Below are 19147 nucleotides of genomic sequence, written 5' to 3'. Positions count from 1 at the left end.
AAAAGACTGAGACCCTACTTTATAACCAAAGTGAGTTACCCTGTGCTGTTAGCAGACATGTAGGACAGCTCTGTGGGGCGTATGGGGGGTGTTGAAATAATTGATATACAAATTAATGAAGAAAATAACAACAACAAAGACTTGAGGTTTGATTGCTTAGTTGTATGCTAATAGGAGTATGTAACTGTGTCATGTATTCAAAATGGTCATGAGCTTTCATGACCGAAAAGAACAAGATCCTGGATAAAAGCGGCTGAAATGGACTTCCTCCGTAGGGTGGCTGGGCGCATCCTTAGAGATAGGGTGAGGAGCTCGGTTACCAGGCAGGAGCTGCTGCAGGAGTTCAACTGCTACTCCTCCACATCGAGAGGTGTCAAGGGGTCACAAAACAAAAACCGGGTTAGACCTAAGAGACGCTGGAGAGACGATGTCTCTCGGCTGGCCTAGGAACGCCTCGGGGTCCTAGGCCCACCGCAAGAGTTGGAGGAAGTGTCTGAGGCAAGGGAAATTTGGGCGTCTCAGACTGCTGCCCCCGCGGACCGCCCCCGGATAAGCGGCAGGAAATGGATGGATATCGACTGCTGACAGTGACATGAAAAAGGTTTCATCAGCAACAGCTCAAGAAGATTACAGCATCTTCGTTCATTTTGTGCTGTAAGAGACAAAACTTAAGAAGCAACTACTGAGATATATTTGAGCTAAATGCTAATTGACAGCTAGTAGGCTCAAGATAGCAACAACAGAATGATGATGTTAAGCAAATATATTGCTATGCTTATCTCACTTGAGTATGTTAGCATGCAAGATTGTCTTAAATGCGCAGTTCACAATGTTCAGCTGACGAAAATCGAGCTTCAAGTTATGCCACAAGCACGATTAGTAATCGTTTGAAAATCCTTGATGTAGGGACAACCTTGAGCTTGTATTTGCACAGTGCTTCCTGACACAGGCACACATGAATGAAGTATGTCCTGTAAAGAGAGTCCTCCGCAAGAGAAGTCCCATGAAAGGGCTCATCAAGAAATGATTTCCATAATTTGCTCTTTTTTTTTTTTTAAATGAATCAATTACTTCTCATGTATGCACATCAGAATGACCTGTACAAAGCTGTAAAATTGCACCGTGTCTTCTGTTGGCGTGACCACTTTAACCTTCAATGATACATGTTCAAACACACACTGGTCAAATCTATAAATAACATCTAACCCCCTACCTCCTGTGTCAATCCCTCCCTGTGTGCCAGCATCTGTATTTTGTGATGGTTTGCCAGGTCTGTGCTTTCTAAAGGTCAGCTGTAGCTTCCTCCTGTGTCTGTGTGTGTGTGTGTGTGCGGGTGTGCGTGGGTGAATGGGGAGGGGGAGAAGGACTGGCTGAAAACAAACTGTTTCTGCTGCATTTATCAAACCTAACCACTGATAATTAGCCAGAAATACAGACTCTATGAGGAAACCTCATGTCGGAAATGACGAGGGAAATATAAGGGGAATGTATTATTTATCATTGGTGCATTTCTGTGGGTTTTAACGAAGTGTAGAATAGTGTGAAGTAGAACAGCAGTCCAAGCTCCATAAACAAGCGAAGAAGCTCCAGGAACCAATAGCAGAGAAAGTGCTGACAGACAAAACCAAAAAACAAATAAATACAATATAGATGTGTTTTAAAAGCTCTTCTGTGACTTCCTGTGCAGGCTAAACCCTCAAAGTTACATTTTAATGTGGCCTCAGATCCTCCTGCAGTACTGTATATGCTGGAGGCACACAGGAGGATGTATTTGTTGGTGCAAGCTTTTGAAACGTTATCGGACTTAGTATTATTTTTCTCAAAAGTATGATCCAGAATCTGAACGAGACAGGGACTATACACAGACCCAGAGTGGAGGGAACCGAGTTTTAGATCCTCAACCCCATCTGTGGAGATGAATGAGGTAAGAAAGTTGTTGTTGTTTTTTTAAATAGTGGTTTATATAGTATGTGACATTGTTTGTATAATACTTGATGGCTTCTAAATAATAACAATAATAAACTGTGAAGAAAACCTTAAAAAAATTAATATGTAGATCTGTGAATAACAATAATAATTCCAAACAGCAATGTGACACGCCTACGTAAGGTTCTGGAAACCTCAAACTAAGCCCCCCCCCCCATTTTACTAACCTAGCCTGTTTGGCTGGTGAAAAGTGGAACGCCACTTAATGGAAAAAGTAAAACTCAAGAGATAGATGGAAGAAGGCAGTGTTAAGAGGAAGGTAAAGGCATTGGATAAATCAGAGCAAAGCTGACGTCACAATAGAGACGCTGGGAAACCTTCACACAGATGGAAAGCGCACTAGTCAGCAACACAATTAAGAGAATGCATATGTCTCAATAACAGCACACAGTGGTAAAGTGCAGGGACGCTTCTACAACTAATGTGCCAATTAATGAGCCTGAAAACAGCATATGAACAATAGAGCTTTCTCAGCTTTTTAAAGGCTCATCTGTTGATGTAATGCAATTCAAAAAAGTCATTTTAGTTTGAAAAGCCATTAAAAAAAAAAAAAAGCCTGAGAATGATCAGTGCAAATTACTCCTCTCTCTTTCAGGCTTGTAAGCGGAACAGCTCAACATCCCTGAAGAGAAGAGCTAGCTGCTGTCCTCGGTGTCATGTCGCAAACAGTCTGCATGCAATATTAACTTCCAGTGGAGCTTTGATGATGCACAAACCTGAGCAAAGTGTGCGATAAATAAAACAAAACCATCTGTGATTGACATATCATTAGACACCCATGAATTATTCAACCGCAATCACATCAGTTTGTCAAAAGATCAACATGCAGAGGAGAAAGTAGGCCAAGAGTACCTCATTGCAAGTTAAAAGCCTCCTGAACTCGACTGCTCCCATCCCTATAAACCTGTCAGTCATTAGCGAGGAGAGTGGAGAAAGGACAGAGCTCATTAGGTCCTGTGAGTGTTGATTCGGGCCTCCTGCTGTTGCCAAAGAAAGACCGCATTCAACTTGCCAAGAGATTGCTCAAATTGAAGACATCATTGTGAATGGAGATGGATTTCACGGTCAGGAGCGTGAAACCCTCAGTGAGATGGATGGAGAGATGGAAAGTGAGGAAGGCAAAAAAAAAAAAAAAAAAAAGGACTGCAAATTAGGAGTCAGGATGCTGGAAGGTGAGGAGCCTACAAAGGACAGGGCGCACAGAAATCAAGGCTGATAACAATGAACTGTGTGCATAAACAATCCCTGCATCAATCAATCTATGAGCAAAGCAAATCAGTTTATGATTCGTTTATGATTCATGAAAAGATTCAAATATGGCCGATTCAAAATTCCATGGTCTTCTCTTATCGTCTGAAGTTGTTGACTTTAATATACGACGAAGAAAACTTCTTGTCCGAGGCCCATTCATCTGATCATCACCAACACAGAGTCAGTGTGTTCTAGTCAAGTCGATGTTCTAAAGAAAAAAAACGGACGGAGGAATCGAATTCATATCCATTATAGGGCAAGTACTCCAAGCATCCATTTTACTTTACGAGGAAACCATCTATGTCTACTCTAATGCTGAATGATTAGATACAAATCTGAAGCCAAGAGCTGGCTGAATATATTCCAAAGCACTATATCGATGACCCTCACATTATGCGTCTGTCATGTTGATGCTGAAGTGAAAGGAGTCAGACACAGTGTGCCACTCTGCTCTCTGTAAGTAATTCTTCTCACTCACAGCCGGCTCACGATTCAAGTAAGGGGGTGCTTTGTCGCTGCACATCGATGCTCAGAGCTTTGACTGTTTAACACGCTTTATCTTATATTCATTCCTCTTTACCTTTCTGCTCACATAGAAAAACATCTAACTAACCTGTCCAAGACCCTGTGCGATCTACTGCACTGCACTACTGAATCCAGAATTATCTGCCACGTTTAGCGTTTGTAAAACTGGATTTTGCAGAATCTGCTACAAACACTACAATACCTCTGTCAATACAAATGCTGTAGTGTAGTATCTAATTAGATGTATTTTTTTCCCAGTCTGTCCATGTCTATGTTTCCCTGTTGTGTTGTCTTTTATTCAAAAAAACAGCGAGAGAGCTGGACTTTTTTTTTTCTGACATTATGTTGTCCTCTTAAGCCTGTCCAAAAACACAAAGTGACATTTATATGAGAACAGGGAGAGGAAAAGTACACAAAGGACACATCCAATTCCACACTGCAATGTCAAGGTCTGAGCACCAGGCAGGATTCTGGCACAAATGGAAACATTCTTTCTGTCCCTGGAGAAACAACTTAAAACAGTGTCATGGATGGAGTCACAGGCTGCACAGTGTATCATTATGGCATCAAATGAACCGCACAACATTGCAGAGACTGTGAAGCCAAACACAGAAAGTTCAGAAAAATGCTCACCAGAAGCAAAGAGACCATCTTTACAGAAAATAGTCGTTTGAGAAGAAGTCAGTAAAGTTATCTTCAGTGCTGAGCAGTGCCACACATCAAACTGAAAGAGTACACTGTGAACCTGGTCACCTCTTAAAACTTTCACGTCACTTTGATAAACCCCAAGGCATCCACTGTCCTGCTCTGTGCCGTTCAATGACTGACAGAAAAGCTACAATTGTGCCGGTGTAGTGGATGATTAACTCACCTGACAGGTAGATGTTGTTTCCTGCTGACACTGAAGAAGTCGCGGCCGAAGAAGGGCAGGCTGGCCAGCGGGTACCACTTACTGTTTTGAAGGTTGAACCAGCTGGTTCGTTCGGATCGTCTGACGCCCTCTGACCAGAACCATCACCTCCACTACACCTGGCGGACAAAGGCTGTGGAGGAAAAGTGGGGTGGACAAAGAAAGGAATTAGAGAGGAGAAGCCACTAGGAAAGATGTCTACACATTTTTAAGAGCCAGGATTGACTCCAAGGCTTTTTTAAACACCACGAGTGCTACAGTAAGTAACAGGATGATGTGTTTCGAGGCTTGTTGTTTGATATGTAAGTATTTATAACTCACTTTTAAAAGCAAGGTGAATGTTTTTATTCTGTAAATAATGACTTTATAGAACAGCGCATGAACATCTTCAGAAACCAGAAATTGAATAGGCTACATTGACATCAACCTACACAAGCAGCTACAGGTTATAAATTTGCTGTTTAGAATGAGACCAACCTTGACTTTCTCTAAGTCAATAAGCTTGTAAAGAAAATGCTAATAGAAAAGTGTCTTTATCCCTTCTGAGTTACACAAGAAAGTATCATTTAATGAAAAAATATTTCTGATTCTAAAGCTGATTCTGAAGCTGCTGAATAAAGACACCAGTGATCCAAATACGTACAAACATGCTGGCACGATGCCTGCCACATGATTTGTGTGTCTTTCAACAGAAGGCAGGCATGCCGAGAGGAGAAAAGAAAGTGAAAGAGACGAGAGGAGGAGGCAGTAAGAGAGGAGCAAGGAGACAATAGATCAATATATGTAGTCAAAAGGCAAATAAGGAATAGTCTTTGCTTGCCTGTGCTTTTTCTGTTAGCATCTCCTTCTAGTATAACAGAGAGCTTTTCTTGAAGAAGAGGAAAAGGGTATGATAAAAAAACATACGAAACTACAATGTGCTGAGCAAACACGTACAGCAAAGCATTGCCTCGACATATCAAGAACACACAGAAAGGCAGATGATAAACGCTCCATCATCTGCATTATGACCAATTGCAGATGGTGGAGGAGTTGTAGGTTGCCACCCTTTCTTTTAATTAGTTAGCGGAATTTGAAGCGATGCTGAAAAGAAAAAAAGATTCTGACAAAATCTGTTCTTTCTTTTTTTTTTTTTTTATTGGCGTCTATGTAGTTCTTTATTTGGAGCAATAGTTAAAACTATTGTGGACAATGTTACCTAATGACTCTGGTTTTTTTTACAGCTTCAGGAGCTCACCCCTTAAACTATGAGCCTGAAACAGCCAATAAGACCTCGAGCAGACCTTTCATACACAATAATTAGTTTTGTAGCACAGCTATAAAGTGGAAAACAAACTTTTTGTCTCTCCTACAGTATAAGCCTCTAACCAAACATTCAAACACATGAATTATATTGACTTTGTTCTGCTACTGTTCCTCTTCGTGATTAGTTTGCTTGTGTTTCTTTATGCGTTCGCACTTCAATTCTCTTTATCACCTTTGATTGCCAACTTAATTGGATCTGAAAACTTTGACTATTTTCAAATCCTTTGTAGAAGAACTTTCTTTTCTGACTGTCTGTCATTCTTTGACTCTGTCAGTTCATTGATATCGACTGCCTCATTTAACTTGGCAAAGTTTCTGTGTCTGAGTCGGAGCCAGTTGTAGATTTTCCTTTTCTTTTTTTCGTGAGCACATCAATCAATATTCTGCTGTTTAAAGTTCCTGTTTCATTACTGGTATATGTTCATATTGTTTTCTAAGACATAGTCAATTCTGTCTTCACAAAAAATATAAAGGGTGTCCAACTTTCTTTACTTAATTCATACATTCAAACATCACAAAAAAAAGTCATTTTCTTTTGTTGTTTGTTTTCGACGACATTCCTATCTCACCAAACTGATGATGATGAAACCCCCCTGACTCCAATTAGGACATCTTAAGTAAGACCACATGCTAATTCTATGGGCTGATTCATTTGTCTGTGCTCATGCAGGTTTGTGTCTACACCTCATGCACATGTGCAGGTTGATACTACAGGGAGAGTCCACAACTGTGCAGCTCCGGACACTAGAGGCCTGAACATATTCGCAAAGTAGCACGCTTTCTTTCTGCATCTCCCTCTATCCCACTTTTAAAACTCAACACAGTTTTGGAACATGGTTGCTCAACATGAGTCTGGTTGTGTCTGAGGTTTCTGCCTGTTTAAAGGAAGCGTTGTTGATTGTTGCTTATTGTTGTGCTCATGGTGGGTTATTGTTGGGTCTTTGTAAATAATAAAACTAAAAGTAAGGTCTTTTAACTGCTATTTTGTAAAGTGACTTGAGTTAACGCTTCTCATGAACTGGCACAAATAAACAAAGATTGACTGATTGACTGATTGATTGACAACCCAACCCCGGCCTGTCAGAACACAACAAAACAGGAGAGCAGCGTTACTGATGAAGAAGTCACAACATGAGATCAGACGATTGAGAGGGTGTGTGAGTTTTAACTCAGAAATGAAGCCTCAATGGGACGGCTGTCAGTCAGTCACTCGGAGGTTTGATGGCAGTTGGGTTGAGGGATGAAGGGATGGAGGATGCAAGGATGGTGACAAGCAGTTGGGCATGAAGGGACTAGCAAGTATTTACGGCTCTTTTCATGACAGTTTACACTACTTGAAGTTTGAGCAGAAAATGTCCCCTTTTGCTGGTTTTTATTTTTTTTCTCCTAAAGCTAAAGTTTTTAACAACAGGTTAATAGAAACCACAGCCTGACCGTTTAAATCAGCCAGCCGATAATATCGGCTTATTTTATCACAGATATTTCTAGATTTATAAACCAGTGAAGCTGCATTTTATTTAAGTTTCATTGTTTTGCACAAGCAGTTCTCCATACCAGCAGAGGGCGCTGGTATGGAGATTTTTTCCTATATCATTAAAAAAGGAAAACAACTGCACTGGTTCATCAGATTATTCTCTCATGTAGCCTTTGTAAGAAATATTCAGTCCACACAAAGCCATTAAGACTGCGTCTCCCAGCAGTTTGCTTATGTTTTTGGGCCCAGTGACACTAACTCTCTTAGTCACATGCGTACTGTCAGGCTCACCCGTCATCTCTTAAGTACAGCCACCTGCGCATCCCGTTTTAGTCCTTCTTTTCAAAAACAAGGCGATGGAAGTGCATATCCAGGTAACTTGCTTTGGTCAGCATGATGTATTACTTTTCCTCACCATACCGCTGGTCCAGATCAGTGCTGATTTTTAAGTGATCTGAGATGATATTTTTCTTCATCTCTGTCACTGCAGGTGGTTCGTTTGGGAATTTGCTCGTTAGAGAACGGAACCTGATTTCAAAGGCAGTCCCACTCCTCTAAGGTGTTTTATGCATCTGTAATATGCGTAAAAGATCAGATTGCATTCATCCAAGTGACAAATTTCCCCCCAAGTATTAGTTTCCGCACTTCAAATATTCTTTCCATTTTTAAATTTGGTTCATTATAAGAATTTTAAATATTATTTGACACCCCTAAAGCCGACTAAACAAAAGTGGGCTGAAAAAGCAAGTTGTTACTTATAACAGCAAAAAAGTAATGTTCACTGTGTGACAGGCAAAAAAGCAGTACGGCAGTGCAAGCAGGAACAGAAAAAAATGCTGTCAACATCTACACAGAGCCCAAATGGGATATCTAAGGCTGTTAAGAATGTGGAAATAAATATGTGAAAAGAGGTTATCTCAGCTAGAGACCAGTTTGACTGAGAGCTGAATCTGAAATAGAAGTTGATAAGATACATTTGCATACCAAAACACCCCCGGACAGTTTCTGCGGATCTCTTCAGCACAATTAAACTTCCACCAAATGAAAGCTATCTGTGACAAGTTGACACTGCCCATACTCTTTATCACATGCTTTAACACGTTGGATCCTCACTGTGGCGCATAAACACACGTACAAGGTGATAGAGATAAGTAAAACACGGCAAAGAAAGAATACTGTCGTCTCTTATTCCCTGCTGAGGCCCTCACTCTTATCTCACCTTGTTATGCGTCTCCTCTCTCTCTCCGCCCCGTGCCGTTACCCTGCTTCCCTTTATTTCGTTACAGCTACCACCTCCACCTTTTCCCTTTCTCTCCATCTCTCAACAATGACTTTACTGACTCTCTTTCCCTCTCAAACCCCTGGAGACTCTGTAATTTTTTCAATATGCCTTCCCATTCATCTCCCCTCTCTATGTCCTGCTCTTTTCCCTTGTGCTATCTTTTTTTTTTACCAGTCTTTCAGTCTGCTGTGACCTTTCTTTAACGAGCCGTACTCTGTGAAAGGGACAGTCAAGAGGACATTGTGGGGTGGGACAGGGTAAAGCTGTACAGATACACACTGACACCGGGTAGTTACTCTGCAAGGTTGAAAATAAGAGTTAGAGTGTCTCTCTCAAGAGCATGTCATCTTCCTATCCTCCTACTGTTTGATTTGCCTCTTCTGTGGTTTTTGGTGGTTTGCACTACAACAGCATATGACACACCGTCCAAGGTCAAGAGTACAGTTTACTAACTTTTCCAGAGCTTTTAATTATACAACATTCAATCTTAACTCAAGTTCTTTGTAAGTAAAAAGTTCAAAGCAGTTCATAAAATACCTCCAGGTATGAATGGATTTTGATGGTTTTTTTATAATTTCTATGATAACTGAAAACAGCTGTTTCGCTCGGGGAAACTGGAAGAACTTCAGGCAAAAGGCTCTGACATGATGTTAGGATAAGAATAAATAAAAATGCATTTTATTTGAGGGCACCTTTCATATCACACAAGGTCACCTTACAGACCCAGCAGTAGAGTAAAAAAAAATATATGAACATGATCAACTCCATTAAAAACATAAAAAAAAGAAAGAAAGTGTGTTTTGATTTGAAGAGGGGGAGAGAGTTAATGTCACAGTTTAAGGCTTGAGACTCCAGTGATGATGGGCAGAACGGAGGGTCCGAGAGGGTGTGTAGGTGTGGAGGGTTTTGGCAAGGATGGCGGTGCTGTTGGGTGTGAGACACAAGCTGAGACAGTTGGTGTGGCGCATGTGGAAATATGCTGACCAATGACGTGCACTTCAAAAGATCGAGTGCTGTTGAGGATGAGACACAGGCTTTTTTTTCTTGGGGTGAGGGACGGACTGTGGAGTTGACAATTGTTATCGAAGAGATTTCAGACTTGGCCAGATGTGGATTTGGATCCAACAAGGATAACTTTTGTTTTTGTTGCAATCGAGTTTAAGAAAGTTATGAGAGAACAAGGATTTAACTTTAACTTTAACTAAGAGAGATGGAGATGGATGAAGCTGGGAGAGCAGAGTTGGGTTGGAACAGGTAGAACAAGGAGAGGACCCAAGAAAGAGGAACACTGGTATTGACTGGGGGGAGCTGTGATCTCAAGATTTTGACTTGACCATATAACGGAGGTGGCATAATGTATGTGAACAATTTGGCATATGTGTGTGTCAATCTGTTGTTGTTATCTGTGCTTCATTTGGGGGGCAGTAGCTCAGTCTGTAGGGACTTGGGTTGGGAACCGCAGGGTCACCAGTTCATGTCTCGGTGTGGACCGGAGAGGTGCCAGTCCATATGTAGTGACCTGTAACCAGCTTCAATCTGCCCTCTAAATAGTGAAGAGGCCAAAGCAGCCTTCCAGAAGGTACAGTGAGTCAATGTGCAGGGATTCATCTTCTTGTCAAAGTCCTACGCTTCAGTTCTGAGAAATGAAATACATCAAATACAGCTTGAAGAACAGAGTGAGTAAAGTCGTCTAGCTGTAGAAGATGATTGTTCCCACATTAGCCCCTCCCTCTCTCCGTTTACCTCTCTCTCCTCCTCTGCAGCTCAGACTGACAAAAGGTCAATTGGACAAAACCGTCATCTTGGCGGACGTGATGAAGGATGGATTTGTTTACTTGAGATTTCACTGCCAAGCAGCAGGAATATAAGTCTCATACTTAAATACTGTGTGAATAACTGCCTCCAACTTCCTCTCTCCCCAGCTCACCGTAACTTTCTCCTCACCTCAAAATATTATCTCAGACTCCAGAAATAGAACTGCAGGAGCCGAAGGGCACTTTTCACACAGAACAATTTAAATATTTTTGGCACACTCTCCGGCATCATTGTTTTCCAATTGCAGACGTGAAATAGAGAAAAATCTCCCCGCACTGGCTCTAAAAGAGAAGCCGAATAATCAACAAAGTCTTAGGGGAACATTTTTAAAACCACGGCCGTGCTCAGAATTGTCTTTTCATAATACCAAAAGCTATCCTGCATGGATCCTCTTGCTTTTTGGAGTGTGTTGTTTGTGTGATAATACTGTGCAGCCAAAGGGAAAATGGAAAAGGTTGTTTCCTCCAAACCGCAGAGGCACAAGCACTATACTGCACAGGAGGCTATTTACAGTAGCTCATTTCAAACCATGGTATGAGGGATACCCTGATACCAGTATTCAGCATCAGTCAGGTACCATCTTTAAGTACTCATATTCATAAAACTACGCGGATACAACGACACCGATACCGGCCCCTTTTAAGTTGAGCGGGTATAGACGGAGAGAAGCGAGAGGTCAGCGGTGTGGAAGCGTGTCAATTCCCAGCTAGCAGTGTGAGACAGCTACAGCTAACATTGCAGCCAATGCTGGAGAAGCGAGAGAAAATGTCAAGAGACAACACGCGTGCGGTAAAAAATAAGAGAAGCTCATCATCTTCTAAGTGTGGTGTTCCCAGCCGTCATCACATCACAGACAATGTGTTTGCTACTGTAGGTACAGTTCCAATGTTTATTTCTGTCTGTCTGTCTGTCTGTCTGTCTGTCTGTCTGTCTGTCTTTTATCATCTTAAAACTAAGTTATGCCGCCATTTCAGTGGCATTAATAAGTACTCATATCAGTACTCTATCTACTCTGTTTGCAAAACAGGTGGTATTGGTGCATTTCTACATGGTGTGGATAAGAATGAGCAGGAGGATAATCCTGAACATAATGAGGAGGAAGAATGGACAGATGAGGAAGATTTACGGTCTGAAGAGGAGGAAAATAATAATGATGAGGTAGGATCTGAAGCTGAAATGGAAGAAGTGTCAGAGGTGGAGGACTGCACTTATTATGATGAAGAGGATAACTGATGAGGAAGAATCTGAGGAAGAGGACACAGCTGAAATAAACAAATATTTCCAGTCTAAAGATGATCCTACGTCCTACATTTCTGCCCGGGCCTATTGAGGAGACGGTGCTGAACATGACAAACAAAGAGAGGCTAAGTGTGTACTGCAACAAGTGGGGACAGACGGATCAAATAGACTTGCAGACATATGCGGGTATGTTGATTCTTGCTGCCGTGTTAAAAAACAGCGTTCACCCTAATAGTTAAAATGTGTAAATGAGATTCAAACCAGACAGGGTTATTTTGACCACAGAGAACAGCAGGTGTATAGTCAATCAGGAGGACATTACGAGGTTAAACAAGTATGTGATTACAGATGGACAGAGAGATTGGACAAGGAGAGGTTAGTATCGGGGATTCCCTATTCAGTGTATTTATAGGTTGAACAATATTTGTGAACGTGCAACCGTGAAAAAGTGCGAGTCCGACTGGACCTCTGTATCTCCTCGTCACTGTGCTGGGCTGAGAGTCCACTGCACAGTGGAGAAAGATGGTAACAGGGAGCTTTTGAAAACCTCTCTGCACTGCACTGTGATTGGCTGATACAGATACAGTGTTGTGAGGATAAATCAGATTGACTTGCATGAAAAATATGCTATGATATACAACACGTGTATATTAACTTTAAAATAATGTTTACACCCATTCAGCAGGATTGTAAAAAGAGAAAAAAAATGAAAAACAAGCCAATAACATTTTTTAGATCATGCAGGTTCTCCTGAAGATTTCAGCCTTTCTACAACCTAAGTATGAATATGAGTATCTTGTCTTTTTTGTTGTTTATTGTGCTGCCTGCTTAAAGATTGTTTAGGTAGTTCTACATATATTTGCTAATTGCATATTAATTGTAAAATTTTAATTTTTGAAATCACAAACATTTTGTGAGATTCTATAGAAACCCTAATTTCTGTGCATTCACAAGTTCCACACAGTTAAGGCACACTAATTAACTTATAACACCTGTCTCATTGGTTTAATCTTTAAAAATAAATAGTTGAACTCCTATTTAAATTAAAATGATCGTGAATTTAATGTTTCAAAACGGAACTGATCTGTAATTTTTTTTCTCTTTATTTTAACTTTATGTGACGTTCTAAATGTCCGTTAATGACTGCAGGTATAGTGACACACACACATGGCATCGCGCGCACACGCGCACACGCAAAACTTTCCTCTCTCTGCCACTGCTTCTGATCATTCAGTAAACTAAACCATCACCCCCTCTTTTGCGCGCCATTTAATAATGCACACATGCACAGTATAGAACTGTAAAGCGCACTTACCGTTTGGTGCGTTGCGTATGCGCTCCGCTGTGTCCCGATTGTGTACTGAACAGAGGCAATGCATTTCCGCAATGTAAATAGGAGCATGTGGCACGCAATAGTGTTCACATGATTTGAAAAATTTGGTGAAATTATTATTATTATTATTATTATTATTATTATTATTATTTTAATTTTTACACATAATCTGGACAAATACATTGTTTTGGTGTCAATTTAAATGTTGAAATATATGCTTGAATTATTTATGTTTATATTTATGTTTATTTATGTTAAATGAGCGTTAAAAGGTAAAAATATTTTTTATTAATAATAATACATGTTTTGTTTAAAAGTTATGCAATTCATAACACCCAATGGGAGGGGCTTCTGATTTGAAAGATGGCTGTTTGGTACTTCATGTCTGTCTGGTTCTGGTGATGGAGAAGGTGAAGGTGTTGTAGACTTTTTGGAGTACCCATTTGTTTGTTCGTTCATGTGGAACTTTTTTTCTTTTTGGCAGCCGTTGTTTTTTTAAATACTGTACCTCTCCAGTTTTTTACATTTTAGGCACTTTTTGTAAATATCTTTCACTGAACCTTGCGAGAGAGGCTGAAAAAAAAAAGCATCACTGCATTCTTCAACTATGCATGTGTTTTGTTTTGTTTTTTTCTTGATTTTTTTTTCTTGATTTTTGGAACAAAGAAAACTCCACATATTGATAGTGGTTCATAAATCCAAGTGTTGGTCCCATAAATGATTATGAGACCAGTCGCACTGTGAGGTAAAAGAAATTCACAGATTTCAGCCTAAGCGTCAAAGATTGTTGAATTAAAGTCTTTCTCACAAAATGAGTTTTATTTAATGCTGACATGTTAATCCTTCCTCATTTTTTCGCTCATATAAAAGGCCAAGTGCACAACATGCCCACTATAATACACCCACATACAGTGTGCATGCAACTCACAAGTTCCCGGATTGAATGAGCTCTGCAGAAGAGGCTTTTTTTTGTTTTACTTCAGAAAGTGTCCCATCGGTTTGCACAGATTTGAAATACAAAAACACTTATACACACGCTAACGTCTTAGATAATAAGAAATATGCTTAAGAAATGATCTCAATCAAATGTACAGCATGTCCTTCAAACAGTATCTATGATTCCCAAGGTTCCTGCTCTCCTTTCCTTTCTCTGACCACATCCTGACCTCTCTTCCTGTTCACCCACATCTCCTCACTTGCTCGTCTTCTTTGTCAAACACAATCCCCATCAACCTGAAAACCTCCTTCCAGTCTTTTCTTTCTCTTCCCCACTGTCATGCTTGAACAATGCAATCCCAGACATCCCTGCTGAACTTCCTGTGACCGTACACACAGTGGTGTAGTGGTGTCTAAAGAAGTGGGCATGCTGTTTTCTTAATTGGCCCGTCAAGTAGAAAATAAACGGCCTATTTCATAAATAGTGACATGGAAGACTACTCTTGCATATTAAGTTAGTGTGTAACAGCCAGTTAGAAACAGAGTGCTGCTCATCCCTCAACCATCATAGGGGGAAAAAATCGCAGCACAGTACTGAATATTGTCAAATCCACTATCCATTATCCATAGAGACTGACAAATAATACCCTGCACTACACCACTGCAAAGACCCTATATGATGACATTGAGAATTAATTACTGATCGCGTTTCCTTAGTCCGTCAGTACCTGTTTTAATCTAGTTATTTTACCTCCGTTTTTGAATTGTGGAGTGGGGTCGGGGTTTGCTATTTGATTCATTATCATGTCAAAGCACTTTGCGATAAATCTTTGAATGAAAAGTGCTGTACAAATAAATGTTGATTGATTGATTGATAGTGCTGAGCTTTCCCTTATCAATACAGATAGATGGCTAAGCAACATGTATGCTCACACAAAAAAAACATTGCATCACACACACACAGACACAGTATAAAATATATTTGTAGATATTTAATTTATCAAGGAATGTATCATCTCTGCCACGTTTATGCATTCATATAATTCTGTTGTACAGAACCACAACCTGCTGGGACTTAATACACACTCCAGCCTGCACAATGGGTCTGTATAATGCTGATGATATGAACATAACAAACACTCAAAATGGACCATGACAGACTTTGCTTAAAGGATGCTGAGAACAAAGAGAAAGTACTAGATTGAGGATAACTAATAAAACAACTGAGTCTATGTAAATCCTTATGCGCCTGCATTCCGGCCAATTAAAGATGAGAAACTATGAACCTCACAAAATTATGCAAAAACTTTTGTTTACTGAAAGATCAATTGGCCAGACTACAGCATTGGCAAGTAAATCAATCTCCCATAAAATGGCATTTGTTAGTGCAATTATCTTTATCCTCCAAAGCAGAAAAAAATGTGTTCTGCCCAGTGAGAAGTGCTGTTGTGTGGCCTACAACATGACAACAGTATAATTAGGCAGGTCTTTACAGGGGAAAAGAGAGGAGTCCTGGACAACCTGGAGGGAAAATCTAATGTTCATGGAGACCAATCAGACCTGATGTTCTTTGCTTGAACTTGGTGTTTACAGCGACAGAGTCAGTGGGTGTGTTCAGTATCTCACAACACCCCAGAAGGCCGTTGGCGACTTTCAATTTTTCATGTGGATTGCAATCATTTTATTATCATTTTAAATATTTTTTGAGGGGGCTTTGTGCCTTTATTGGATACGACAGAGGATAGAATAGGAAACCAGGGAGAGTGGTGGATGAAGGGAAGGCCCACCACCGCCACCACTTCTGAAAAGACAGAAATAAAAAGAGAGAAACATTGACGTTATACATTGAAGTCGGCAATTAGAGCTCCTGAAACAAGAGGCTAATATGAGGAAGAAAAAGCCAACACTGGTAAAACTGTGTGTGCAGATATCAAAACTGCTACAACTGATTAATGAGTTTCACATGAGCAATGTAAATCAGAAGAAATCACTAAAGATCAGACACAAATCTTTCACAAAAAACTGTTTGATATACCCCGAAATGCATTCTTTATAACATCATAAAAAAAGAGGAAACATCTCTCATGTTTGATATAAAGCCTGGACTGTTAGAGAAAGGAAACCTGATGCTTGTAAGACTATTAAATCAGTTACTGTCTGATTGACTTCAGGTCAACACACTGCAAACTTTTCTGTGGAAGACAAAATACCTGCAAAGATTTAGACAAAAAAAAATACAAAATAAATCTGACAGCTTTTATTCATATAGCATGACAGTGTTTCCATACAATTCCATGTATAACTAGAATAGATTGGAGAGAATTACATTCACTAAAATGTTGTAACTATTGCCCAAGCTGTATTCTTTTTTGAGTCCCCAGTAAGTTTTGCTAAATGACCCAGTTATGCTTTAAGAGCCGACAAACAAAGCTGCAGGGCAAACTTCCTGCTCGCACCATCTGCCTCAGATTTTACATGACATTTTTTGACTGACAACTAATTTGTTTCAACAACTAAATTCAGAACAAGTTCAGGTTAATCACGCAAGCCAGGAGATGATCAAAAAAACTGGTGTTGCAGTACCATTAGCTTCAGTGTCAGAAGAAAGAAAAATATATAATGAAAAGCAAAACTGTGTGAATTAAAGTATCCCGGATAAGCAGAAGCCCACTAACACATGGCTAGATGCCGGCCTTGCAGAATGTTGACACCACCAGGTCAGGATCAGACCCAGCAGCAGCCAGCTACCATACGGTCTGAAGAGGAGACTAGCGACATGAAAAGAAGAAATGCCCTCTTGTTTGGTTGACTAATTAAATTAATTATCAAATGATTATAATTATAATCAAATTGTCTTTATCTATAGAAAACCTGTACAATCAGGAAATGATCCACAAACTCGGCTTTAAGGTTAAAAAGTAGATAGGCCTTTTAAACTTCAAGATTGTTTGCACGTTTTCCATTAAAGGGTCTGAAGTGAAGTCTTGACAATGATTATTGAACCCAAATGACCCACTAGTTTCCACTTTTGTTTAGTAACTAAGAAAGTAAACTACCATGTGAGTGAATGGGTTCTCCGTTGTCGCCTGTGCATGGGTGTACAGTATGTGTGTATGTTCTAGTCTAGTGGCGGAACTAATAAGTTCCTGGCAATGTTATTGTTCTGACAAATGTTTTGTGCGGGTATTTCAACAGGTATGTTTTCCTATTGGAGTCTGATCTTTGTCAGCAGTAAAAGCTGTACACACAGCCTGCACAGAGCTTGGTGAAGGATTGATCCCAATAAACTTTATATGACCCACCGAAAAGCAAGATGACCACGACATGCTAGGGAGACAGCCATAAAACAACAGACTCAGAGAAACATCATTCAGGAGAGAAAACTAAAGAAGCTGACACTCAGTCTGAGAATCTCCCTCAGAAACCTGAGGCCCTTTTACTCCAGCAATTGTCCAATCTGTTTGAGACTGATGTCCTGAGACTAGAGCAGAAAAGAGGAGAAGACAAATTACATTTAAGTCTAAATAAGGGTTTAGAGAACTAACGTGATAACAAAACGATGAGAGAGAGAGGATGCAACTGTCCCAAGGCAGCCTGGGAAACCTGCTAATGACATTTCCTCTTTGCTTCAAGCCAAACTCCCCTTCGATTCTACTCGGTCTATCCAACAGTTTATGAAACAAGCAGCTCAAACCCAAATAAAACGCTCACAATTGCTGTAATAACTCAGCAAGAAGGTAAAGTCAAAGAAGGTGCTGAGCACACTAAGATATTCTTTAAGGAAGAGTTAGTCTCTGAAGGAACTTCTACTTCCAGTAAAAGTGCCTGCACAGTGCAAGATTTGCCCCACTAGTTACTGAGTCATTTCACACTCTAATGGAGGAGACATAAGCTTCAGGCTCACTTTTCTATTACAAGCTGCTTTTCTCCAGGTCTACCACAACATCACCAACTGTGGTGTGATGACACCACATGGTTAATGCAAGTAATCATGTGGCTGTTCTGACCCCGTGGGCTAAATTGAAGTTGTGTGTGGGGAAGTTTAAGCCAGGTGCCGCCCTAAGTGACACAGGGGGAAAAAATGTGCTGAAGATCTTGGAACGCAAGTGGACGTTTTTCTCCTATTTGGAGCAGCAGGTGGACAGATTCTTTTACTGTCAAGGTCAGGTGGGCAGGAGCCATACCCAATGATGTGTGCATCTTTTTCAGGCACAGTGTATGCTGTATACATGTATATAATATGTATGACATGAATATATATATAGATCAGATCACAACCAATGATGGGACACGTATACTGTATATGACTGTATATGACATTGAAAAGAAATAGGCATTCAAAATGGTCATGCGGTTACTCTTTCAGGAACATTTTCTTTCATAACAGAGGAGAGAAAATTCCATGTTAGCGGAGTTCAAGCAAGGATTGACAGAGTGAGCCGCGTCTGAGCTCACTACACATGATCTCACTGGCATGGGGTCTTTCAGATGAGACGCAGTGTGCAGCTCTGTCATCACAGGGCAGAAAGGAATCGTCAGAAAAATAGCTACTTTTTTGGGTTTTGTTTGTATTTGTTCACTATTCAGTAGAAAGCCCTGATCGTTCTTCTGCTAAGGAGGAGCAAAAAGAAAAGAGTCTGTGTTCAGGGAATCCTCGGCACAACAGGACTTGAGGGAGTTTCGGCACCAAAACCGATGGCCATTTATTTCTAAACTACAGATTATTATTATTATAAATATTATTATAAATATTATTATTATTACTCTTATTACTCTTACTCTTATTGTTATTGTTATTATTATTATTATTATTATCATTATTATTATTATTATTATTATTATTATTATTATTATTATTATTATTATCTCTGATGTGCCAGTAGGTCTGTCTAGAGCTTGGGAAATTTAGGACATCGTTGGTTGTGAGCTGACCTTCCCTCCTCTTAATGTCCGAGTGACATCACGGAGCACTGCGCCCGTATTGACATTTGTTTTACTTCTGCGCAGCCTGCAAGAGCGGCAAGCAAGAGCTTGTGCAGCGCTCATCGCTGTTAGGGCAGAGATATGCTCTTGCATGGAGCAACACATAAA

General features: G+C 40.2%; 1 protein-coding gene across 1 annotated transcript in view; it reads right to left on the bottom strand.

Annotated features, from left to right (window-relative positions):
* The window catches only part of LOC306836421 (uncharacterized protein), a gene marked incomplete at both ends in the record, with an annotated part of 63479 nt that extends 54710 nt beyond the window's left edge, over positions 1-8769 (bottom strand). The window contains 2 exons of the mRNA XM_079363483.1: positions 4634-4805; positions 8671-8769. Of these exons, the coding sequence (XP_079219609.1) occupies positions 4634-4805; positions 8671-8769 (271 nt within the window). The remainder of the gene's footprint in view (positions 1-4633; positions 4806-8670) is intronic.
* Positions 8770-19147: the final 10378 nt, after the last annotated feature.

Source organism: Symphodus melops, assembly GCF_947650265.1.
Source record: "Symphodus melops genome assembly, chromosome: 1".
Taxonomy (NCBI): domain Eukaryota; kingdom Metazoa; phylum Chordata; class Actinopteri; order Labriformes; family Labridae; genus Symphodus; species Symphodus melops.
Note: the sequence above shows the minus strand (reverse complement) of the source record. Positions and strands in the feature narration are given on the sequence as shown.